Source organism: Apis laboriosa, unplaced genomic scaffold (genome assembly GCF_014066325.1).
Source record: "Apis laboriosa isolate Shangri-la unplaced genomic scaffold, ASM1406632v1 scaffold39_cov144, whole genome shotgun sequence".
Taxonomy (NCBI): Eukaryota; Metazoa; Arthropoda; class Insecta; order Hymenoptera; family Apidae; genus Apis; species Apis laboriosa.
In genome coordinates this window covers 635,659-662,019 of record NW_025223140.1, presented here as the reverse complement: position 1 = coordinate 662,019, position 26,361 = coordinate 635,659, and the positions used below count along the sequence as shown (strand labels likewise).

The 26,361-nt window shown below is 21.7% G+C and overlaps 4 protein-coding genes across 10 annotated transcripts in view; 2 read left to right on the top strand and 2 right to left on the bottom strand.

Moving 5' to 3' along the window:
- The window catches only part of LOC122715659 (serine/threonine-protein kinase Doa), a 79,206-nt gene extending 70,728 nt beyond the window's left edge, over positions 1 to 8,478 (bottom strand). Inside the window, exons 1-4 of one of the 7 annotated variants that reach the window (XM_043938012.1) lie at positions 8,326 to 8,466; positions 8,081 to 8,210; positions 7,836 to 7,940; positions 4,690 to 4,823 (exon numbers count right to left, since the gene is read on the bottom strand). In XM_043938012.1, the coding sequence (XP_043793947.1) occupies positions 4,690 to 4,823; positions 7,836 to 7,940; positions 8,081 to 8,083 (242 nt within the window). In that variant the 5' untranslated portion in view covers positions 8,084 to 8,210; positions 8,326 to 8,466. Of the gene's footprint in view, positions 1 to 3,969; positions 4,082 to 4,689; positions 4,839 to 5,751; positions 5,883 to 6,369; positions 6,381 to 6,531; positions 6,645 to 7,835; positions 7,941 to 8,080; positions 8,211 to 8,325 lie in introns of those variants that run through there. The other 6 variants (XM_043938009.1, XM_043938013.1, XM_043938014.1 and 3 more) reach the window with 6 other exon arrangements.
- Positions 8,479 to 12,860: 4,382 nt separating this feature from the next.
- LOC122715610 (progestin and adipoQ receptor family member 4) lies at positions 12,861 to 19,779 on the top strand. Its single transcript, XM_043937912.1, has 5 exons — positions 12,861 to 13,247; positions 16,961 to 17,185; positions 17,264 to 17,367; positions 17,441 to 17,578; positions 18,539 to 19,779. Exons 1-5 carry the CDS (start codon positions 13,064 to 13,066, stop codon positions 18,764 to 18,766), a joined length of 879 nt encoding a protein of 292 aa, XP_043793847.1. The 5' UTR covers positions 12,861 to 13,063; the 3' UTR covers positions 18,767 to 19,779.
- Positions 19,780 to 19,797: 18 nt separating this feature from the next.
- On the bottom strand, positions 19,798 to 22,425 carry LOC122715609 (F-box only protein 9). Its single transcript, XM_043937910.1, has 7 exons — positions 22,251 to 22,425; positions 21,811 to 22,026; positions 21,415 to 21,714; positions 21,125 to 21,288; positions 20,862 to 21,053; positions 20,547 to 20,781; positions 19,798 to 20,468 (listed from the first exon to the last, which is right to left on the bottom strand). The coding sequence occupies exons 1-7, from the start codon at positions 22,251 to 22,253 to the stop codon at positions 20,247 to 20,249; spliced, it is 1,332 nt and encodes a 443-aa protein (XP_043793845.1). The 5' UTR covers positions 22,254 to 22,425; the 3' UTR covers positions 19,798 to 20,246.
- Positions 22,426 to 25,409: 2,984 nt separating this feature from the next.
- Positions 25,410 to 26,361, top strand: part of LOC122715648 (myb-like protein Q) — a 37,812-nt gene continuing 36,860 nt past the window's right edge. The window contains exon 1 of the mRNA XM_043937990.1: positions 25,410 to 25,461. Within this exon, the coding sequence (XP_043793925.1) occupies positions 25,453 to 25,461 (9 nt within the window). The 5' untranslated portion in view covers positions 25,410 to 25,452. The remainder of the gene's footprint in view (positions 25,462 to 26,361) is intronic.

Below are 26,361 nucleotides of genomic sequence, written 5' to 3'. Positions count from 1 at the left end.
AATGTCATAAAAGTCGATTTATAGCATCATAAATTTTCTAGAATTGAGATAACTTCATCACGAGACACTTTATATTGATACAAAGAGAAACTATAATTTTTTTTTTTTTTTGTAATAATGAAAGTATACGATTATACAAAGTATTATAATTGGCTACTTTCTCAACAATTGATCGAGATAGTGATAAATCAACTTGATTTTCAGTATAAAATTTATTCTAAGTCTATTTTCATTCTCTTTAATTTTTTCAATAAGCTTTAAATCTTTAAATAATTATTTAGGTAATTATATATTTATAAATATAATAAACAGATTAGTGGCAGCAATATTAAATTAATTACGGAAGTAATAATTAAAAATAATATTTAATATGAACTGATTCCAAATAAATTTATTTTTAAATTACTTTCTTTTAAATTTGTATATTAAACTTTATTTATTTAAAAACTTATCAACTTATTATTTTACTTAAATCACTTCTTCTTAAATTAAATATATGTTAAATATATGAAATTATTAATTAAATAGATGAAAATAAGTTTTAAATAATTATTCTATGTAGTTTTTATATTAAGAAAACTTTTAAATTAAGAAATGTAATACTTAAAAATATCAAAATTAAATTATAAATATCAAAATAAATTATCTAATATTTGTAAAATATCAAAATTATTCCAAGCAATTGCAAATATTTTATTATTATATATTAATTTAATTAATTAATTTTATTATTATATATTAGATTATATTTATTTTTAAAAATCATTTTTATCGTGTAATATTATTTTATTATATGTTATGTATTATATGTATTATTGTATATTATTGTAGATTATTATATGTATTATATGTATTTCATGTATATTATTAATATTGTAAAAGAAAATATCATATAAAAGGAATATAATATTTCAAGAAATTGATAAAAATTTTTACAAAAATTGTAATTTAAAAAATAAGATTAAATAATACATTAATTTAGATGATTTAATAGCTTTTCTATAAATTAAATTTTTATTTTAAAAATGAAATTAGAACTAACGTAACAGAATATTTGATTTTGATCTCTAAATGCAAAATAAGCTATTTGTTGTATAATATTAAATAAGAATAATTTCAAGACATAATCTGATATAATTACTGATGTAATATAATAATTTTTTAAATGGAATCATATAAATAATTTTTAATATACTAATCAAAACAATTCATTGTTTTCTACAAAAATTCAGATATTTATATCAAAAAATATTTTGATATAAATATATAATTGATTTAATATATAATAATATAATTATATAATAATTGATTTAAAAAATATTTTAAATTTTAAATTCATAAAATTTAATATATAAAATAGAAACATATAATGATTGAAAAATTATCATAAATTTTATGTATAACTTTCAAATTAAATTATATCTTATTAGAGAAAAGCTTCTACACTTTTAAACAATTTGTAAATGCATATATATGTATTTGTTGCAAAAATAATTATTTTTATGCAAAAATAAAAAATTTTTAAATGATTTGCCACTTCTGATAAAAATTGACTATTATATTTTCAAATAAAAAAAAATCTTTTCATAATTATTTAAATAGAAATATATATATTTTGTTAAAATTCAAAAATATATGTAAAAATATATTTTTTTTCTCTCAAAATTGATTTTTCTATCAAAATTGAATTCATCTACTGTTGACTATTCAATTGAATGCATAATAGTAGACAATATTCAGAATATTTTCTCACTGAAATGCTGTTCTGATAATGTTCTATAATGATATATAAGTTACAAATAACACATCAATTTTAATTTTATAGATTAATAAAATATTATTAATTACTTTCATTTTATGATGTTAAATAAAACTTTAATATCAAAAAAGTTAAAATAATACTAAATATTTTTATACACATTCATTAAAAACAAATACAATACTTTTACATAATATCATAATAATTTTAATTTACTTCAACATTTATAAAACTATGAATCTAATATACAAATTTTGAACACTAAATTTACTAAAAATCATAACTGAAAAAAATTTAAAATAATTTGAGATAAAATTGAAATTGAAATAAGCAAATACTATTTAAAAAACACTTTTTAATATTTAAATCATAAACATACTATCTATTATTTATTAAATATTATCGCAAAGAGAAGAATATAAAAAATAAAAATCTTATGTTTAATTGAATATAAAATGATATATATATTAATAAGTCGCGAAATAAATTAATTTGTAACAAAATATAAAAATTCTGTTAAAGCAAACAATAAAAATAGCAATTTAAGAAATAGAATTGTATTTGATAATAACATTTCATTCAATAAACATATACATAAAAAAAAAAAAAAAAATTAAAAAATTTTTTTTTTTAAATATTTTTGAATATTTTATTTACATATCTAATATTATCACAATTCTGCGTTTTCTATGATTTTTCATCAATTAATATTTTTTGTTAATAAATTTTATATTTAACTTCCGTTAGCGAAGTCAAAACAAAAATAAAAGAAAAAGTTACTTTATCAAATTTTAGAACACTATATACTACGGCGATAAGAAATCATAATTTGTGTCTTGTCGAAATCATTCTTTGAATATTTGTTCGTTTTTTTTAAAGATAAAAATAAATAAAATATGTGAAAATATCGCGTAAAAATATAAGATAAAAAGTCTTAAGAAAACCATGAAAATATGAAAAAAAATTGTATAAAAATAACTAAGAGTAATATGTTAAAAAAATAATGTAAAAGTGAATTATGTAAAAAAAAAATATCGCGTAAAAAAAGCTCCAGACGTACTATTTTTTTTTGCTTATTTCAAATTTGTATATAATAAGTATAGATATCAAAATATTAAAATACATTTGAAATATTATTTTTCTATATAAAAATTATTTTAAACAAAAATTTATTTGCATAATGTCATTCGAAAAAATAAAAATATTCGTTTTTACTTATCTATTCCAAAAATCTAAATATTCTCCAATTCTGTTAAGAATTAAACATTAAGTTATAACTTATAAGATATATATAAGACTTCTATATAAGATATATAAGATATATAAGACTTCTAATAATTTCAAACCAAAAATTACGAAAATATCGTGATAAATATAATAATTATTATTCGAGCGAGCTCGACAATAATTTAAAAATAATTGCTGGTAACATGCATCGATCAAATTCTCGTGCGGAAAATCTCCGTTATTCGCTCAATAGACTTCCCGCCATTTAGAACCGTTCGAAAGAGTAATGGCAATTGCCATCTGAGGGCATTTTAATTAAGCAATCTCGCCGAGCTACGATTCCTGCAAAACACCTTATGATCCACGCACCACTGCATCGTGCTTTTAAACGAAGAGATCCTTTCGCGTTACTGGCGAGCCAGCACAACTAAATCAACACCGATATCGGGATTCGATTACGAGTTCTTTCCTCTTTTCAGTCCTTTCCGCTTTTTCTACTAGCATACAGGCAATTTATTAACCTTCAATATTTCCTATTCCTTAACAAATAAATATTTCTTCACAAAATAAACTTTATTCAAAAGTAATTAGAAACACGCAAAACAAAAAACCTTGCACAGATTTGAATAAATTGAGAATTCATAAAAAAACATATAACAATTATTGTTCACGATTCATTATGATTCATAAATTATAATGTATATAAATGGTCAGACAGAACTGATAATTAGCTTTCAGTAGATAATTAGCTTTTTCTGAAAATAATAGCGAATCGTTATCAAAAACAATACATAAAATACGAAATCAGCCAAAAAAAAAAGCAATATTATTACATTACTATCTCCAATTCCTATCTACATATTTCCAAGAAATAATTATAAATATCAAATTATGCGAGAAATTACAAACATCAAAATAAAATATTTATCTTAAACTGCACACATATCTAATTTCCAAAACCTAATAAATATCCTTACATGTACCTCGACTCATTTATACCTTTCGCACGTTTGCAATTTTTTCCCAATGAAATCATTTCAGATAAAATCCACATCAGCACTCACGTATATTTTTCGAAACGCTTTTTCAGATAATAGCCAAAGACTATTTCTTGTACTCAATCAATTATGTCCGGTAAATCTTGAAGTCAAGATTTTCCCGGATGACAATGTGGAAGCTCGAACGCACCGATCACGACTGACAGCCATAAAGATCTCATGGAGAATTTCTATCGTCTTCTCGATTCATACTAGACGCATTAAGGAGTGGGAGACCCGCGTTCGTGGCATTGGTCTCGTATGCTGTAACTCCATTTATTCCCCACTCCGATATTCTTTCTTAATGTTTTTTGCGCAAGTCTTACAAAAATCATTCTCAATAATCTTAGTCTTCTTTTTGAAACATTTGCAATAGTAAATATACTTTGACACTTGTGATTGCTCTAATTTCAAAATATATTAATTGATAATTTATTAAAAATTAATATTTTACAGTGCTTATTAATTGATTTGCATATGTTTTAGATATGTCACTATCAAACATTATTATGCATTGAACAGAATTAAAATTTGCATAGAATATTAATAATGATATACAATACATTTTTTGATTATTATACATAAAATCAAAAAATAATCATCTGAATTTTCAATCAGATGCATATTAATATAGATTATGGAATAAATGTTAGTTTTATTACTCACCTATATGTTCCTTTACTCCTTGGACTTTCATAATCTATACGGCGTCTCTTGTGTTCATATTGAAGAGAGCCTCCGGAATTTGAACGTGCTCTTGAATGGCTGCGAGTACGGTGACGCCTCCTGCTTCGTGGCATCTGAAACAAATTAATCTGTATTATTTAAGATATATAAATATATAAATCAGATACTTAGAAAAAATCAAATACTTGTCTAACTAGAAAAGATTACATTCGTGAAAATAATTTTTATATTACTTTTAATCTTGTAATAAAACATTTTGTTTAAATCTCTTGTTAAAAAACATATTTTCTTTAATGAATGTAACAATATTAAATTATATTATTTTTATTATTTTATCAATTTCTTCATATGAAAAAGAATTTTAATTTAATATTATGACTCATAATCATTATTTCAAAAAAAATTTTTTAAATATTCTTCAGAGTATATATAATTAGAAATGTTTTATAGTGCTCAAGATATAATGATAAAAAATAATATTAATATAAATAATATTAATAAATTTATAATATATTCTTTATTTTAAAATTTATAAATATAAAAATGATATAAATATATGTGTATATATGTATGTATATATGTGTGTGTGTAAAGAATAATTATCGTATCATTATTTATATATAATTTATTTGTATTCTTTATTTAAAAAGTCAAATAATTCATTAAAATATTCATAAAAATTCACTGGTATTGAATACATCTCATTTTATAAATATATGCAAACAAATTTTATTTAACATTTATTTATTAGTATTTATAATTAACATATTATAATTAATTGAAATAAGAAATAAATGTAAAATGAAACAGAAAGAAATAACAAAAATGACATCTAACTATAAATCCTAAATGATCCATAATTAATAACAGAAATGTAATTTTTGTAATTGATTTCACATCATTATCAATATGACATGATCAGTAAGACAGAAAAAAATTATAAATCTCAGCTGTATACAATATATAGATAATAATATTACAAATGTTGGAAAAATATTAGGATCAGAGCTTTTTTAATGAAACCACACTACATGTACTTACATTAGGAAGACGAAATAAGCTCACTTGATCCCGAATGAAACTGAGGATGGATGATATCCAGGAACGTGAAGATGATGCTTGTGGTATGACAGGATTTTTTGACAACGACGTAGACATCAGCTCAAAAAATTCTGCAAAATGTGGGCAGTCGCATCGTAAAACTATACTAAGCACTACAAGAAAAACAGCCCACTCCGAAAAGATAAGAAATTATACCTATTATTTGTGAGAATCTCTGTTCAGAGTATAATACAATTTCACATGAAATCCAAGGGAGTTATTTTTCATGTGAAAATAAAAATCCCGCCAAAATCACTGGATTATATATTATCCGAAGAATATCAAAGAGAAGACAATTGGAACAATAATATAATATGCATGGTGGCAGATGCAATAAAAAGTAGGGAAATGAAATAAGAATGAAGTAATGAATACGCGTGGGCACGCTCACTAGCAAAATCAATGCCAACGAAATGCTCGCTTTTTAAGACGAAACATCGAATTTATACACTAGTATTCTCAAAGAATAGATTATGCATCGTGATAATGTACAATGCATATATATTTAATAACCATGACGAAGTGAAAGCGACAAAATTTACAAGTGGAAAGACAAACCGCAAAGCATACGCCATAAGGGAACTTTCATGAAACGGCGGCCATCTTGGAGGTAGAGAAGCATCAAGTACCAGTGAACGTAACACATGCACAATTTCTGCTAGACATTTTGAATAATCCAAATTTAATATATTATGATAATGTTACAATAATGGAACTTACATTTAAGAAAGAAGTCAAGTTCGGTTGGTCCCAAAATACTTGCAAACACAAAATACTTAAAGAGCGTAATGATGTGCTACGTACGACACTGTTGTATGTGACAACGATGTGGATATTGGATCGATGCGATTGGCGAATGGCATTCGACTATATTCGTACAGAATCGTAAAACCGACTATCTACGAACTGAACCGACTATGCACGAACTTAGCTTACTAAACCTCAAATATATATACTTCCGGCAGATACAAAAAGATGGATATATGTATGTAAATTATACCGGCTACACTATTATAAAAGCAATAATAAATATTCATTAAAAATTTCTTTTTTAATAAAAAAAAAAATATTTTTAAATCTAAAATCATTAAAATGTGTATGAAAAATAAATAGTTTTCATTTATGATTAGTATACAATCTTTCACAAATGGATTGAAATAAAATTATATCTTATTATTATAACTAAAAAATAATTATCACAATATTAACTACAATATTATTAATTTATTTTATATTTTAACCAAATTTTAAATAAATAATATTGAAAAAAGACATATTTTACTTTGAATATGTATACATATGTATAAAATATTTTATTAATTCTATTTTTAAATAATTAAATACTACTATAATAATGCAAATAAATATTTATGATAAAATTAATATTAATAATGAAATAAAATATTTTAATTAAATAGAAGTTAAATGATACGTATGATATACTCATTTGATAACCTCGCTTATAAGTAGCACGAGGAAAACGTGCAATGAATCAAAATCCATAAAAATATTATTCTATCATTAAATTATTATGCAAATATAATACCAATGCAAAGTAAAATTAATATTTCTATAGCAAAAAAGTATAAAATAACATCTTAAAAAAATAAACTTATCTTTATTATAGATTATACGTATGTTACGTTTATTTTATTAAAGAAACTTTACATACCTGTCCCCAAATTAGGTTAGTAATTACTCGTAGAACACGACATTTTATTAAAGTCATTAAATTCCAAAACATACTCAAATTTTAAATGAATATAAGTTCATGATGTTCACGAGACTCTGAAGTAATCATATAAATTCTGAGTGACTAGTTGATGACCTCTGTATATTATGATAGGTGGCACCACACCCAAGTATATGGAAAAGAGTAACTACTTACCTCATTGATAAGATAATAATATTATCGATAAAAGATGGATACAGACTAGTGTCTATACAAGATAAATAAAAAAAAAAAATCGCGAAAATTAAAAATAATAAAGGATGTTTTCAAATATATAATAAATTTAACTCACCCCTATTATCGGATCAATGAATTTAGATTGCTTTTGGACGTAGCATTTCATTACTGCAGAAGGGATCAAATTAGCTGCGATTGTCCATAACTCTCTATAGGAATGCTGTAACCATTTTAATTATGTTATAAATTTTGACGATGTTTTATATTTGCATTTTTAATTTGAAACTTTATATCAAGACTTATAATGATTTTTGCAAAAAAAAAAAAAAAATAACAAAAAAGAAAAAAGCAGTGTTGTACCATGCATTATATTTTGTGATCATTGAAGGTATACTGAGCTCTTTAGCACAAGAGAATTTGATGAGGGCACGTCGATAACTAGATGTGATTGTGATTACTCCATGCACAAGGCCACGTGATTTGACTGAACCTGCGCCAATCGTGTTATGGAGGAGGGAAAATCACAATCAGTGAATTAATGAGATTAATGATATTAAAAAAGAATATTATTTTAATTTTTTACACGTGACCTCTAATTGACATACCTGTCGTTTATGATAAAAATAACCGTAATTGTTTTGACCTTTTATTACACTATTTAACATCAATGTATTTCTCGCGATAAAACGATAAAATAGACACTGTATTAAACGTGCACCCATTTTATCCAGCTTATCGAGACATTCAATGCAGGTAACGTATTTTATTGTATAGCGCTTGCGCCGTATAACAACGAACTAACCCCAGATACGAAAATGAAATCTGTGTTACTTTTAATTTTAATCAAAACACAAAGACCATATCCATCTTAATCAATCTATGTGTAAACTGATAATAGATCAAGTAATTATAAAGAAACAACGTGATCGTATAGAGCAAATAAAATCCAATATGATTCACGAATTAATTATATAAGCTTACAAATTGGAAACTGTCCATTGATTCGAATCGGGTCTCTGTCCTTATTTTTTTTTTTTTTAACGGCTGAAGCCGCAGGAGGCAAGTCACGTAAAATTCACGTTCCTTCGTCAGATCTTGTTTCCTGTTTTCCTTAAAAGACAATGAATGACGTTTCTCGCGAGAAAAAGGCAATCACTCCGAGAACAATCTAGAGTCAATGAGCATCGCAACGTCGTTTTCGTTTTATACGGTGTTCAGATCGCGCTTAATGTTGGCCCTAAATCAAGATTCGTATCTTATCCGAAGCCTGATCTAATGAACAGGCTAAAAATATTAGTTGTCATTCACGCTTTGTAAATTTCAATTTCATGGCAAAATGATTGGTCTTCAAATATGAAAAAGTGATTATATATTAGGTTGGTGCATATGAAATATTTCTTTAAAGTTTGAAATTAATAGACTGATATTATCTATTAAATTTGACAAATATCACTATATTATGAAGAAATTTGCTGTAAATTACATATATCGAATATAGTGAAATTTATTTCAAAAAATAATAGTAAATCAATTATAAATGAATGTTGATGAATAATTAAAATATTTCAATGATTTTATATTTTAAAAGTTAAATACGAGAGGTTATTGAAAATTTATGTAAAAAATATTAAAAAATTAAAGATATTTTTTATTTTAATTATATAATTTGTACTTGATAAATTATTTTAAAATTACATTAGAATATGAAGAAAATATATGAATTGCAATATTGTATAATTTACAAAAAAATTTATTAGATTATTGATTGAATAATTCTTGTGAATATGAAATAATAAAACTAATTAATTGTTTAGAAAAGTAAGTAGAATTGTAGAATTTATTTCATAATTAAATATATGATTTCAAAAAAATTTTAAGAAACAATATATTATATTTCATAATATGCACTAATCTTATATATATAATATATAATATATAATATACATATATAAAATATATATATATAATATATAATATATATATAATAGAATCATGCAACGTATTATATTTCAACAATTATTCCTTCGGTTTCATTTGAAATAAAATAAAATAAATTTTGATATTTATATTAAATTTATATTAAAAAATGACGAAATGGATCGAATAAAAGGTTAGTGAATTTTTAAATAAAATGATGAAAAATAAAAAAGTAAAAAAAATTGCCTAAATAACCAATCAGAATTAGAAAAGGTTCTCAAATGAATACAGAACGAAATTAAACATAACATAAATTTAAATATACAAATGAAAGAATTCAACAAAATACACTATGAAACTGAAAAACTTTTTAAAAATTCAAAGTATACAATTTGCAATTCTTCTTATAAAAGGATTATCATTTTGCAAGAAACAAAGATATTTCTTTTTTTTTTATTTGTTTTTAATTTTAATCTACACTAATCTAAAAGAAAATTTTCAAAATAGATGTTTCTTACTATATTTTATTTAAAAAAGAATATTTTATTTTTAAATAAATATTCTCTATTCTTCAAATAGAGATTACGTGATTTCGAAAAAAAATTAAAAAAGATTTTTAGCTGAGGATATTAGAAATATAATAATAGGAAAATTTTTAATTTATTATTTTAACGTATTTTAATTTCAAAAACATTTTTTAATTTTTTAATTTATTAATTTCACATCAGTCAGTTCAATAAAAATTTTTCTATTTTAAAATGACTATTTTAAACTTTATTTTTATTTTGAAATAATTAAAATTTCATTTATCCGTATATAATTAAAAAAAAAAATCGAATAAAAAACATTAATTTCATACCTGTTTTAGCTCAAGATTAATAAAAAAAACAAGTATCATTTCGAAAATTTATTCAATTGAAAAGAGAAAAATTCACGATTAAAAAATTTCTTCAACTGACTTCAAACTGAGGAAGTTGACAAAACAACTTCCGGTAAGCTATCATACTATACAATAAAACTCCATTTATCGGAAACAATTCGTATAGCTATTGCTAACATAATAAAAGTTTAATAGTTCTTTTTATCACTTACGATTTATCGTTTAAATAATAGCAATTTACAATCTGACAAATAGAATTGATTAACAGAAGTTCAATTATCCTATTAAAAGCCAAGTAATGAAATAATATTTAAACGCGGCATTATTGAAAAACGTATATGAATACTAGAACTATCAAACAAATTGATTGGTTACAGATTTTTTATTTGTTTTCAATCATATGAAACGTACGGATACTTTTCACAAAATTAATACTAACTTTTATTCAGATTGATTTTCATAATATTATGTTAATTTTATACATGTATATTAAGTTAGCTTTAATATTAATTTTCATTTATTTTTTTCATTGGCATATAAGAAGCATTAAACATAGAAATAATAATATTAGAAATAATAGATGTCCTTATAGGTTAACGAAAAAATTATGTCATCTGTAATTTTTATTCTTGGTAAAATATAAAATTTCAAATATCTTATACACTATTGTTTATAATAATCCATTTCAAAATTAAATTTTATGTTAACAAAAAATTCTACTTTTCTGAACTTATAAATCAATTAAATAAATAATTTGATAAAATAATTATATTAATTAAATATAAAATAAGATAAAATAAAATAATTTTCAAGAGTTTATTAAATATAAGGAAGACTTAAATGCAACTTTAAAGAAAACATTTTTTATATTTTTGAAATAAATATAATATTTTTTTATAAAATTTAATTGAATTTTGAAAAATAAATATAAATAATTAAAAATAAATATCATTTAAGAGTAAATAAAATTATTTTTTTATTTGGTCAAAAGATAAATCATAAAATTATTATTACATATAAATTCTCGAAAAATATAAAAAATTTTCTGAACTGTATAAGATGTATTTATACATAGTTTGAACTATGTATAAATGAATAGTTTGAACTATGTAAAACTAGATATACATGATCATATATGAATACTACTATTCTCTGCTCTCACAAAATCAATATTATTTTTTATCAGTGCAATACTCATTACATTATGCAATAAATATAACTTTAAATACAATAAATATAACTTCTAAGATTATTGAATCAAGATAGAAAAAGAAATAGTGTTAAAAAATATAAATATTAAATAAATACTATATCTTTTGTAATTATTAAATTATAAATTACAAATTTATTTTATATATTCTATAAATATATATTAAATATCATATTTTTTTTTAAATTTAAAAAATAGATTTAATTATAAAAATTATATAAAAAAACGAATTAAATTACTAACTAAAACATTAATATAATATATTAATTATATATTAATTAAAATTCTAATAAATGATCTTCAAATATGGAATATGAAAATTCGAAACTTAAAAAATTATTTTTTAATTCTCGAGCTTTTGTGATTCAAAATTTTCGAAACTCAAATAAAAAATAATTCATATATAACAACAATGTGAATATAATTGTGACTATGACAATATTAATTATTTATTTAATTATTTATTATTACAAAATTATTTTTTTATTTTAATAATATTAAATAATTTATAATATTAATAATAAATTTTTAATTTTTGTTTACACTTTAATTGATATCCATTATAATCGTTAATAAAAAAACAATAAAATGAAGTACGTAAATTTAATTTTATCAAATTAAAAAAAAACAATTATTATTGAATTCATTGATTAAAAAAAAATCTAAATTCGAAAAACAAAATTTCTTAAGAATTTTTGATAAAATAAATATTCTTTAGATAAAAAAAAAAAGAAAAAAAAATAAGCATTATAGATTTCAAAAAAAAAGTTTCAAGACTTCGTAAAATTTCGAATTCAACTTTCGCAATAATCTAAACTTTTGATCCATCTTTGATTTAAATCCAGTTCTACATGTTCTCAAAAATAACCATTACAGTTTATGCTTTCCACGATACAAATCTAAATAAATTCTAAAATCAGCGTCATCCTGCAAATTGAATGATCGTATCGAGGTGTGCTCTGGAGAGCATTTCTACCAAATCAACGAGCCAAGTCCGCGAAAACTGATTGCGTGTATTCGAGGAGTGCGTTCTCTCGGCGATGAGGATCGATGCGGTTTCCGTGGTAACGGCACCGTCAGAGAGGTCGGAGTCGCGGATGGTGGTGGACGAAGAGCATCGAGCACAAAACTGATGCAATAACGACACCGCCGTCGCCAAAGAACACATCTTTTACACTTTCTGTCGCGTGTGCGTGCATCCGTGTGCTTCGTCATTCCTCACCAGCATTCCGCCTGCACAACGTCGCTTCGAGACGACAAGCAACATGCGGAGGCAGTCGATCCTCCGTATAAGAACAACGATAAAAAACTCGATCGCGAGGGCGATCAGAGGAATATGTACAAGAAACCATTGCGACCAGAATCGGGGATCCGTTTGTTGCGAAAATGGAGCGACATGCCGCAGCATTTGCAGTTCAATCCTCATATCCGCACTGGATATAGGCCCCTCATGACTGTGGCCCAGTGTCTCGGCAGTTTGTTTTACATCCACAATGAAACTGTCAATATCTTGACACATGGTGAGTTCTGAGAACATTGTTTACAAAGAGAATATTATTTAATAAAGGGATAGATATGATTCTTCGATTTTTTGAGATTATACAGATACGATAGAACGCCGATTATTCGAAATTTTGTTATTCAAGTAACCGATTATCCGAATACGGGATTAATATATAGATTAATATATAGATATATATTATTAATAATATAGTGTTCATATTCCAGTAACATATATCTTATTAAGTATACATAAATATATTATTATTATTATAAATGTTAATTGAAAAATAAGTGATTAAATGTATATAAAATGTATATAACATATACATTAAATGTATCATTAAATAATACACATCAATTTAAAGTTAAAATTAAAGTTTAAAATTAAATAAATACAATTTGAGTATTATTTTGTTATATTAATTATTCGTTAATTATAAAAAAAGTAAATTGTAATTGAATTAATATCAATATCAAATTCATATGTTTTTGTATATAGATTTAAAATAAAAATATTATAATTCAATATAACATATAAAAAATTTTTCTTAACATTATAGAATTATAGTAAAATATAATAGAATTTTCAAAAAATTTTACATTTAAAGAAATAATCTTTTATATATGTAAAAAATTAAAATTGATAAATATAAAAAAAAAATTATTAATAAAAATCAATTTATTATTATAATAATTTTGCTTTTGTTTTTCGATAGATAATATATATGAATTTGTTGATTAACATGATTTATAATATTTATATAATCAAACTTTGATTAATATAATTTTCGATAAGCTAAAAGTTATCTTATTTTATTATTTTATTATAAAGATTTGATTATTTCATTATCGTATAAAGATTATTTCATTTGAAACAATCTGATATATTCTTTTAATCTGATAATAAATATCTATATTTAAAAATTGTTTTATATTTCATTGCTTTATTTAATATTTAATTATTTCGTGACATATTTACAAATTTGATTAAATTTCTGATCGATTATAATCGACGTTTTATTGTAGTTAATATTTGATTGTTGAATATATTAATTTTGAAGAGAGAATATTCTATTATTTCTGATACAATTGAATTAATTTCTCATGAAAAAATAAGTCAAAATGAAATAATAAAATTTTTTTTTTCATTTGAAGTTTTGTTTATGAATAAATCAAGTTTCAAAATATTTCAAACTTACAAGTGAAATTAAAATTGAATCTAATTTCTAAATAAGAAATGAATTACAAATGAATTAATAATAAATTATTATTTTATATGTGAAAGTAAACAAAAAATGGAACTTTATCATCTAAGATTTTATTTTTGAAAAAAATCGAGAAAATTATACAATTAAGAAATTATATGATCCATGAATTTTCAAATTCAATGTTATTAAAAACAAATTTTTAAATAAAAATAATTTATTTTACATTTTTTGCTTATTTTCATATTATTTCATTCTTATTTAATCGAGAGTTAGTCAATTATTTGTATTTAATCATTTATAAATTTTTTCTTTAATTTATTCAAAAAGCTTCAAACGAAAAAAAATTTTTTTTTCGATGAACTAATTCATGACAAGTTAATTATTTCTTTCTCAGTTACCACGAAAAAGTCTCTTTATATATATTATACATATTATATTTGGATTCTGCTGTTGGATTAATTGTTAAATTTGTTTGTGATTTGATTGGAAGATATAAAATATTTATTTAATTATTAATTTAAGATTAAATTATATGTTTAAAAATATTTATGTGAGTTTATATTATGAATAATTGAAAAAATAAAATCTATATAAAGATTTATTTCATTCTTTAAATGTTATAATGATATATATTATATTTTAGATACCTTATATATTTTTTCATATTCGTGGATTAATATAATTATGATTTACATATGATATCAAGAAATATTTAAATCTTTCATTTCTTATAGTTTTAGAAATTGATTTGATACATAAATATTACAATGAAACCTTAATTTATAAATAGTTAATATGTGCTTTTATGTAATGTTTTAATAAAAATATCAGCTAAATATAAAAACATCTATTATTCATCATATCGATTTTCTACATAATCACTTTAAAATGTTCAAAGGTGAGGAGAAAACAAAATTTGTATTCCGTTATTTAATAAAGTAAAAAATTGGATTAACCTTAAGCTTTTCAAGGTCAATTTATATGAGAAATCATTATATTTCTATTGACGCATTGTGAGATAGCGAAAAATCGATTAACGAAGCCATATGTTATTTTTCTGAAATCTATTACACATATATGATGTAACATCAATTTTATATTCAAAGAAATAATTAATGTTATCCAAAAAAAAAAAAAGAAAAGAAAATTAAATATTTAAAAAATAATTTTATATTCAAATATAAAAAATTAAACATAAGCACTTATTTATGTTCAATATTCATGAATTTTTAATGATTTAATTAATTTTTAATAATTTAATATAATAATGAATGACAATAATATATAATAATAATGAATAGTTTATATAAATTTTTAATAATTTAAGAAAATTTTTATTTTAAAAATGACATGTTGTGTCAATCATATCAAATAGAGTTTATTAATATATATAATATATATATATATATATAATATATATAATATAAAGAGTTTATTAATAATCGCAAAAAAAATGTACATACAAAAGAGATTAAAAAGATAAAAAAATGATATAATATTTATTATACAGATATTATACAGGCATTTCATATTTATTATTTAATCAATTAATTAAAAATAAATATTTTATATATTATTGTTTATTGATAATTAACAAAAACATTTTTATGTTATATGAGATAATTAACAAAGACAAAATTCTATAAATGAATATTATATAAATATATATAATAAATTAATTAATTAAATTATATATTATGTTAAATGCAATTAATTACATATAATTTTTTAGATAAAATTTTTATTTTATATTTGCATAATAAAAATAACACTATAAATTTTTATGTATAAATATTTATAAATTGTTATTCATATTAAATAATTAAAAATAATTGTTGCAGAGAATTAATAAATTTTTAAGTATAATTATAATATAAATGTTAAATATAGAAATATAATTTAAATTTTATAAATTTTATTATTAAATTTATATAAATTTTATTATATTAATAAAATGTATTAAATTTATTATAAATTTTAACTTTGAATTATATTGAAAATTAATTATATATTTGATTTTATTTATAAATAAGAAAAACTATTATTACTTGATTTTAATATTTATTATTAGCATATTGTTATAAATTTGACTATATTTTTGATTATATATGTAATATGTAAAGATATTCATATAAAGATTTTATATCCATATAAAGATTTTCTTTTTTATATTTTACAATTTTACTTCTTTTTGTCTTTAAAGAATAATGCATTCCTAAAGAATTTAAAAATAAATGATTATATAACATCATTTATTAATGAATTCAATTTATCCAAATATATGGATATTTCAAAATATAAATTATGAATTATTTATAAGTAAAAAATCCATATTATATTATATAAATTATTTATTTATATATAAATTATTTTCTCAATCTTTTCCAGAAATAAATTTGAATTATTTTTATAGTAAATAATTTGATTAATGTCTAAATTAGATTAAAATTGATTAATAATAAATTAAATAATTAAATAATTATATATACTTGATTTTTAATACAAAAAAAATCATGTTTTAGGATTTGCCATTTTATACATGTTATTGACTATTCCTCAACTTCTTCCATGGAATACCAAAGGTATCTTCCTAGCAATCTTATCTTGGTGCCATTTAATCGGTGCTGTAAGTCCCTGGATTGGATCATTTATTTATCATCTTTTTATGAATTTACACTATGATGAAATCTTCTATAAATCGTTATTGAAATTAGACATGATCGGTATATGGCTATGCCAAAGTTTTGGTACTTATTTAAATTATTGTTGCATTACTAATTATCAGATGATTAATAGTTTTAATAAAATTTCATTTTAAATTTTAGGCGCAATACCTATGATAGCAGCAACAATCCACTGTTTATGTGATACTTATTGGTACAGCTGTATGTTTATCTATTGTTTCCTTAGTATATGGGGACTTTTTAAGGTATATTATATATTCTTTAAATTTCTTTAAAATTCTTATCTTCAATCTTAAATATTATAAATATTTTATATAGGCAATGAATGCGCAGTCACCATGGGAAAGAAGATTATGTTTTGCACCTCCTTTTCTCATGAGAATGTTAGTACTGATTCTACGATGTTTCGGCATTGGCGGTGGTTCTCCAAATGCTTTACTTCATATTGTACTACAGGTAAAAATATATATAAGGATAAATCATAGTGATTTAATCCTTAATAACTCATAATGTTTATTTTTTATTTCATTTTGTTTTTAATTTTTTACAAAAATTTAAATAAACATTCCTCTTTTACTTATACAAAGAAAAAGAAAATTACAAAGATAAAAGATTTGATTACTATATATATATTTATAATTTTTATATAACTAATAATATATAAAAAAGTATAAGTAATTATATATTATTAAATAAGTATAAAATACGTAAAATACATAAAGTACTTTAATAAAGTAGTATTATATTAATAATAATTAATAATATATAAAATTATATTGGCGATATAAAATAAAGTATAAAATTAAAGTTAAAAGTAAAATAGTAAAATAAAATAAAATTAAAATTTTTATTCTTTTAATTATAGATATACTTTTGATATTTATATGTATTCATATGTATATTTTTATAAAAAATTTTATTAATATTATGTATATTAATTATGTAATTACTACTATATATTATATTATTATTATTATATATTTATATATTATTTATAATAATCACAATTATTATTTATTAATAATTTATGTAAAAAAGAAATATTAATAATAATAATTAACTCTTTTATTATGTAATTCTATTATAAAATTATACATAATTAAATTCAAATGTGATTTTATTATAGTATTATTAATTACTATCTTTATATGTTTCTATAAAATTTTTATACAATTTATAGATTTATATATTTTACTCTTTGAAAAACTAAGAATCAATAATTACAATAAACTATTTGATAATATAGTAATATAGCAACAAAATATAATAAAAAGATACATATAATAACAAAAAGAATATATAAAATAAGATTTTAAAAAATATATAAACGATATATGAATTATAAAGGATTATAAAGAAAAATATCAAAGAAATTTTCAAAATATTGATATCATATATACATATACCTTTTTTCAGGACCTCATAGCGATTGTGGGAGCAACTATAGGTGCCATGCGTATTCCTGAAAAATGGATACCAGGCAAATTGGATCTGATATTGAATTCTCATAATTTAATGCATGTGCTGGTTGTCTTGGCGGTTTGTTCGATGCATGCTGCAACTCTGCAAGATCTCACTTGGATAATCAACTCGTCTGCGTGCAATGAAACGATCTTCGTTCAATTAAAGCACGATGAACTGTGATGAAATGACATGTGTAAACATATTTTAATGAAGTCTGTGATAAAACGAGCCTATGCAACCGGTTATTTTGTTCAAACAACAAAAATACTTCGTGACCATAAAGTATATATCTTTCTAATTAGTTATAAAAATAAAAGAATATGCATATATATAAGTACCAAAATTTAATGATAATAAGAAGTAAGCAATATTCACATACATGGAACAATAGAAGTACAAGTATAAGTACAAAATTATATATATAACTTATCATATCACAGAGAATATCATAAATAAATAATTTTCACTTTGATTTGAATATTAATTCGAATTCCATTCTAAAATGCAAAAGAATATCGTTCTTTAAATAGAATAAACTAGAAAGCACATCAAAAATACGTTTATTATTGATTATAAGACTTAAAGATCCATAGTAATTTACAAGATGTGTTCCCAGACATTCGTTTCTTTGATTTGAATACACATCACTTTACAATATCAATACCATTCGTAAAAACGAACAAAATTGTTCCAAAATATTAATTAGAATTCATTTAATTCCATAGGGGTTTCAAGTATTCATACATAAATTCATTGCCATATATAAAGGAATCAAGATATAGAAGTGTACGATAGATTCATTTACATTTGAAATTACACACACAGATGCATAAATTGATCTGTTATCCACAATCGATAAATTTTACATTAAAAAATAAATTTGATTGAATCATTTCTTCCATATATTTGATTAAACATATATGTTATGACAAATTTATTTTACATGAAATTAAGAAAGAGCAGAACCGCAAGAATATCTTAAAAAAAATATTTTATTTGAATGAAAAAATTATTAATAGATAATATAAATGCTAGACAAATATATTTTTTTATACAATTGCATCCTTGCGGATCTGATCATTGAGATGTATTTAAAATTGCATATCTTTATAAAGAAATTTTATATTCTTTATAAAATTTGATCAAAACTAATTATACATATATCTATTGCATTGAAATTGTTTATTTTTTATCTTATTTCTATTGAAAATTTTATAAATAATAAATAAATAAAAAACGAAAATAATATATTTTGAAATAAAAGTACCTATGTTAAAAGCACATAAGGCACCATATATAAGTGCATAATAAACAATATATTAAATCTATAAATCATTTACGCATTATCTATATGAAAAATAATGTAGATGATAAAATTTAAGAGAAAACTGTAACGCGAGAATTAGATATTAGGTTAATAAAAATTATCTAAGAAATATTTCGATAATGACTTAGGAATAAAATTTTTTTCATGCGACATATTTAGAATACATTTTTATAAGCAGAAAAATGTAACATTAACGTGCGTATTTGCAATGTACATCAAGAGTGTATTTGTACAAGTTTTAACGTTTGTTTTGAAGAATATAGTCTTCTCTTAAATTTTCATTTCATTATGTATTTTTACAATCAAAACCACCAAATTTATATTTAATTACAATTATTGTAAAGGAGCTTCACTTTCTTGAGTATAACTTTTAACTCTGCTAAATTTAAGTGATGGATATCGTCCGCCAATAGCTGATACTCTCCATTCTCTTACAGACGGTTCCTTTAAACACATTTTCGCTTCATGGCCATTTCTATACTTTGTAAATATCGTATAACTTAACCATTTCAATTGCGAATTTAACCGTCTGTGGTGATCCTGAATTTCAAATTCCTATAAACAATGACAATTTTATTAAATTTTATTATAATTAAAAGTAATTATTTTAATATAACATAAATTAAAATTTACAATATGAAATGTTTGTTCTCCACTATCATGTATAATTTCTTTTTTCTTTTTTCTATATGTATTAACTCCTTTTATTTCTTGTTTTTTTAGCATTAAAATGACGCAATTATCATGTAATCTATAATGACCAATAAGAACCGATGAATTGCGCGGAGTGCGATATTTTAAAGAATTTACACAACTTTGGGCCTCATCAGTTGAAGTTAGCATCAAAACTCTTCCTTCGGGAAAAAATCTATTTATCAAAGAATAATCAAAGAATAAGAATCTACAATTTTTATAATAAATATTTTATCAAATTATATTATTACATACCTCAGGTACCTGAAGTATTCCACCAGATGCCAAGGTCTATAAAATCGATCTTGGAAACTATTTTCACCATCACGAATGTAACTGGTTTTACTAATATAACATCCATTATATCTCAGTCTAGGCCGTTGCAAGTACATATCTCTCCATGATTGATATTTTGGAGCATAAGTTCCACAATTCACACCCCATACTCTATGCAATTTAATCGCTAATTAATAATTTGATTATTAACAAGATTTAATAAGAGATTTGAAATGATCTACCTAACACAAGCAAGTCTCCAGATTTCTGTATCTCTTGCAGATATATAAAATCCGCGACATACTCTAGAGAACATTTCAAGAGATCTTAAGTCAAGTTCTGATGATACAACCCATCTTAGAATATATAATACTATTTCCATAGGCAAGGCAGAAATATGTGTTGTCTGAAATAAGGAATGTCCTGAAATATTTATTATGATATTCGACGACAATAATATCTATATATATATTTAAATATACATTAAAATATTTTTATAAATTATTATATAATTTTATATATAAATACTTACAGTTTGTTCAAATTTAGGAAAACAAACGCATTTATTTTGATTTATGATTTTGCATAATTTAACATATAAATCACTTTCTTCTTCATCTTCTTCATTATGGTTTCCAACATTATCATCAATATTATTTATGTCATTATCAAATCCTTCATGACCATCATCATTTGTTTTTACTTTAGTTGATTCATATAAACGAAATTCAATATCAGGAACTAATAACACAGCACGTTTATAGAACTGAATTGCTTCATAAAATTTCCTTCTTTCCTCATATTCAATTCCTTTCAAAAATAAATTTTTTGCCTGAAATATTTATTTATGTTATATATATATATATATATATATATATATATATATATACACAAATATTTTTCAATGTGCATTGATTATTGATCATACCTTGCTTTCAATAGATTCTTCATCATTAGAAACATCAACTTTAACTGCTTTTGTGGATTGAGTTTTTGATCGATCCCGTTTTGGCGATATTTCTAATTCACGTTGCCATTGCTCTCTGAAAGATGTTAGAGCATCCTCAATGTTTGTTTCCGAAAAAGAAGATCCTTCTTGATCGTCTCCACCATCATCTGATTCACTGGATTCACTGGAGTGACTCTATTGGTTTTTTAATGAATTAATACATATGAATTATATCAAATTATAAATAAACAATATTTTAATAATAAAAATAAGAGTAAATTAATTGTATCAATTACTTTTTAAAAAAGTTTCTGAAAATGACGTTTTATTTTTCTGGTCCATTGAGGTTATATTGATATACATAACTTCTTACACGGTAACAATGAAAGGACAGTCATTGTTTTCAATATATTACGTACCATTTTTTTTCCTGTTTCAATTTCCACAGTATTATTCCTTCAACCTTTGAACTCTCGGTCAGAAAAGCGTACCACACAGCGAAAGTACAATCTCGCCAACAAGACCGCCGCCATGGTTCTCGCTTTTCTGCTTTGCGATTCAATTAAAGGTCATACCGGTAGCTATAGAATACATTCTTGTATATTTTCAGCTGATGCAATCCAGTTTCAATTATTACGAATTCAAAAAATGATGATTTTTCAGGAGATCGATGCCATATGTTACGCATAATTATAGTATTAAAATTACGTAAGTCAATTTTTTAATGCATATTTTACGTAAGCATACAATAAAAGATAAAACATTTTTCTAAATAATATCAAATATTATTATAAATATATTATAAATATATTATAAATATAAATATTATATTAATATATCAAATATAGATATTAAACAATATGTATAGCAATAATTAATCATATATATATATATATCTAATCTTCTTATATTTATTGAATTCAATTATTCATATTTTTATTATTAATTATTTTAGTTCTAAAAAAATTAAATTAAATTAAATTTTTTTAAACTAAAAATTTTTTAGAGAAAAGGATTATAAAATCATTGTAAAAAATTAATTTAATTAAGATACATTGATTATTCTTTAGTTTTTTTTTTAGCTTTACAGTTTTTTATTATATTAAAAATAATAATATAATTAATACTTCTTTTCCTTATTCATTTTCTAATACAGAAAAGATTTCAATATGAAATCAAATATTATTTCTATTCATCTCAAACTTGTAATATTTTCTTTTCTTATATATAAAAATAAATAAATAAAATATCAGAACATAATAAATATAAAATCTAAATTATTAATATTCAAAATAGTAATAATATTTATCTTTTAATTATAATAACATTTTATAATTAATAATATAAAACATTTTTTATATAAAAATACATATTCACTTCTTTTTATTATATATATCTTTTTTATTATATCTTTTATTATATAATTGCAAATATCCAATTGTTTAAATCATATTATATAGAATATTAATATATTCCGAAATACTTATGGAGGATCAATTTTAGATATCAAAGCAAATATTAGAGTTGGTATATTTAAATATTGATTGAGATTTATTTATTAAATTATAAGCAATCTAAGTTTGCGATAAGATGGAGATAGATAAAATGAAGAGATTGTTTTATTTCTATTACATTATTTTCGTCTTGCTTTGCATCTAATGCAAATCTAAATTTCTTAAAAAAATAATTTAATAATAAATAATTATAATAAATAATAAATAATAAATAAGTCTTAATTGAAATTTTGTATAACAATTTTTATATAAATTTATAAATTATATAATTTTATATAACAATTTTTGTGTTTATTTTGATCTCTAGAATCGTTTATCCAAATATATCTCATGTATATTTAAAATTTTGTCTTTAAAAATTCTAAATAAAATAAAGAATTAAAAAATTTAATTTAAAAATTACAATTTAAGAATTTTTATTTTTATAGATGCTGGAAGTTACTTCTACTTGAAATGGACAATGAGATTGATGATATAAGAAAAAAATAGATTCATTTCTGATAATTTTTCAATTATTGTTTTATTATCATATTTTTGAGACTTTTTATGTTACTATATTAATAATATTATCATATTAAAATATAGGTATAATATATATATATACATATATTTTACCACTTATTATATATTAATTTAATATAAATAATATATTATACTAATATAAAATTCATAATTTATGGCATAAATGAATTCAAAGAGATTTTGTAACTTAAAAAGATGAAAATTAAGAATAATTGTATAGAAGGCTTTATTTTCGAGTAAATGAAGTTTTTCAAATATAAATAAAATTAGTTAACTTTTATAACATGTGAATGAATTGTTTATAGAAATTATTCTAAATGTGAAAATATGCGAAAAATAAAGAAAACATGCTTTTTATTTAAAAATTAGTTTTTAGAAAATCGAATTTAAAAATTTATAAATATTATCTTAACTGTATAATGTTCAATCTTGATTTTCTCAAAAGGACTAGACAATAAAATTTTACATTTTTCGCTTGTTTTCATATTTAAAGTAATTATTTATCAATAATTAATACGTATCTAATTAGGAATTCAAATACAATTTTATTTGTATTTAAAATATTTTATTTAACTTGATTTAGTTAAATGCCTTAAATAAAAAAATTTATTTTATATTTATATTCTCTTTTATTATAATAATTCCTATATCACAAGATTCCAATATAATATCATAATTGTTATTATTTAAATTAAATTAATAAAAATATTATTTAAAATCTTAATTGATAATAAAATAAGAAATATATCATATCAAATACTATTACAAATTTGAATTTACAAAATAGAAATTCAAAATAGAATTATGTGATTAAAAGAGAATTTAATTACATAAATAACAAAAAAATATTTTTGTAATCATACATATTTTTAAAAAAATAACATATAGTTTTCATACATAATTAAATATAATTAACAAAATATAATTAATGTTTTTTTTAAATAAAAAAATAATTTTATAAACAATTGTTTTCTAATTTTTCCAAAATTATTACAAACATCTATTTCCTCTTATTTTTTCCTCTTATCGCAATTTTGTTTACGAATTGCATCGATATTTGGAAAATAGTGAAGGAAGTGATATGGCCTGTTTTTCATCTTATCCACGTGGATCATGGACCCCTCCTCTTCCACGGAACTATCACTATCTGAAAATCATCTTTCCGAGTAAAAGCAGCGTGCTAACCGAGTGCGGGCACAGACAACATCATGAGCTTGGTGAGTACGAAACTACTCATTCACTGTACATCTTTCTTTCAATAAGTTTTCTCTCTTTATTTCATTATCGTTCTCGTTTATCTCTGCTTATTCATTCTCGTGTACATTTTTTTCTTTTTGAATTACAATGGATTTTTAAACGAACTTTTAGTGACAGTGAATTAATCGTACATCTTAACGATAAGTGACAAGTGTCGATCGTTTTTCGAAAAAGCAAGTGAAAAGAAACTTCCACGATATTTCATTCGAGTAGTGTGCAGAAAAGAAAATTTCCATTTCTTGTTATTTAACGAATCTTCGGTATTTCGTTGATTCTGTCTTAAATCGACAAGGATTTGTTACATAGAATTGTTCGAGAATTATTCAGGATGATGAGAGTAAGTTTTATTTTCTTCTTATTTCTCTTTTATAATATTATTTTAAATTTAAGTTTAAATAGTTTTTAGAATTAAAAGAAATTTTTTTTATGTCATGATGCGTGTAAACTTGTCGACACGATGGCAATCGAAAGTTACTTATATCGTGCGACTCAATGCTGGAAAAATTTAGATTTCTAATTAGAAATTCCCGATGAGCATTCTGTGCAGCCGACTTTCTTCTTTCCTCTTTGTACGCCTCGTGATTCAAATATTCACAGATGTACACACGCCTCCTGCGTTTCTTACTGCACCAGTGTTTAATTCAAGTTGTTCTCGTTCAAAATCAATATAATTTTTCCTGATTAAATTATGAATTTCTCAAATTAAATTTTGAAAATCTAATTTGAATAAAAAGAATAATTTTAATTTTTCAAACAAGCTTTTAAAATATGTTTTATTTTTTATTAATTAAAATAATATTGTTTTAAATTTAATAAAATTTAATAAAATTAAATTTATATAGCCTCCATTTTCAAAAACTTTGCCATTTAAAAAGTTTTGCATTAAATAAGATAAAATTTAAAATTTTATTGATAATTCGGAAAAATACGAATATAAGAGTATGAATGAATATTATTTTATAAAAAAAAAAGTATGTATTTTAGAGTTAGAATTTATCAAAATTATGTGTTATTTGATTAATTCTTGACTATAAATTTTAATTTTAATAATTTTGATTTTGTATTAAAATTTTATGATAAATAAATCTAAAATTAAGCTAAAATGCAATTACGGAATGATTCAATACGTACTTTGAAAAGAGATTCAGGGGAAAAGAAATGAGAGGAAATTAATTAAATTATATATAAATTACATATAAAAAGAAATTTCGTACTTTTTATGTATAAAAAAAAAAGA

What these genes read in the sequence shown, in the direction of transcription:
- LOC122715610 (XM_043937912.1), top strand. Translation starts at nt 13,064, where the DNA reads ATGTACAAGAAACCATTGCGACCAGAATCGGGGATCCGTTTGTTGCGA. An exon ending in ATGGCTATGCCAAAGTTTTG is followed by an intron (nt 17,186 to 17,263) that starts GTACTTATTTAA and finishes TTTAAATTTTAG; the next exon opens with GCGCAATACCTATGATAGCA. An exon ending in GTATATGGGGACTTTTTAAG is followed by an intron (nt 17,368 to 17,440) that starts GTATATTATATA and finishes TATTTTATATAG; the next exon opens with GCAATGAATGCGCAGTCACC.
- LOC122715609 (XM_043937910.1), bottom strand. An exon ending in TGGAGACTTGCTTGTGTTAG is followed by an intron (nt 21,054 to 21,124) that starts GTAGATCATTTC and finishes TAAATTGCATAG; the next exon opens with AGTATGGGGTGTGAATTGTG. An exon ending in GAATACTTCAGGTACCTGAG is followed by an intron (nt 20,782 to 20,861) that starts GTATGTAATAAT and finishes TTTGATAAATAG; the next exon opens with ATTTTTTCCCGAAGGAAGAG.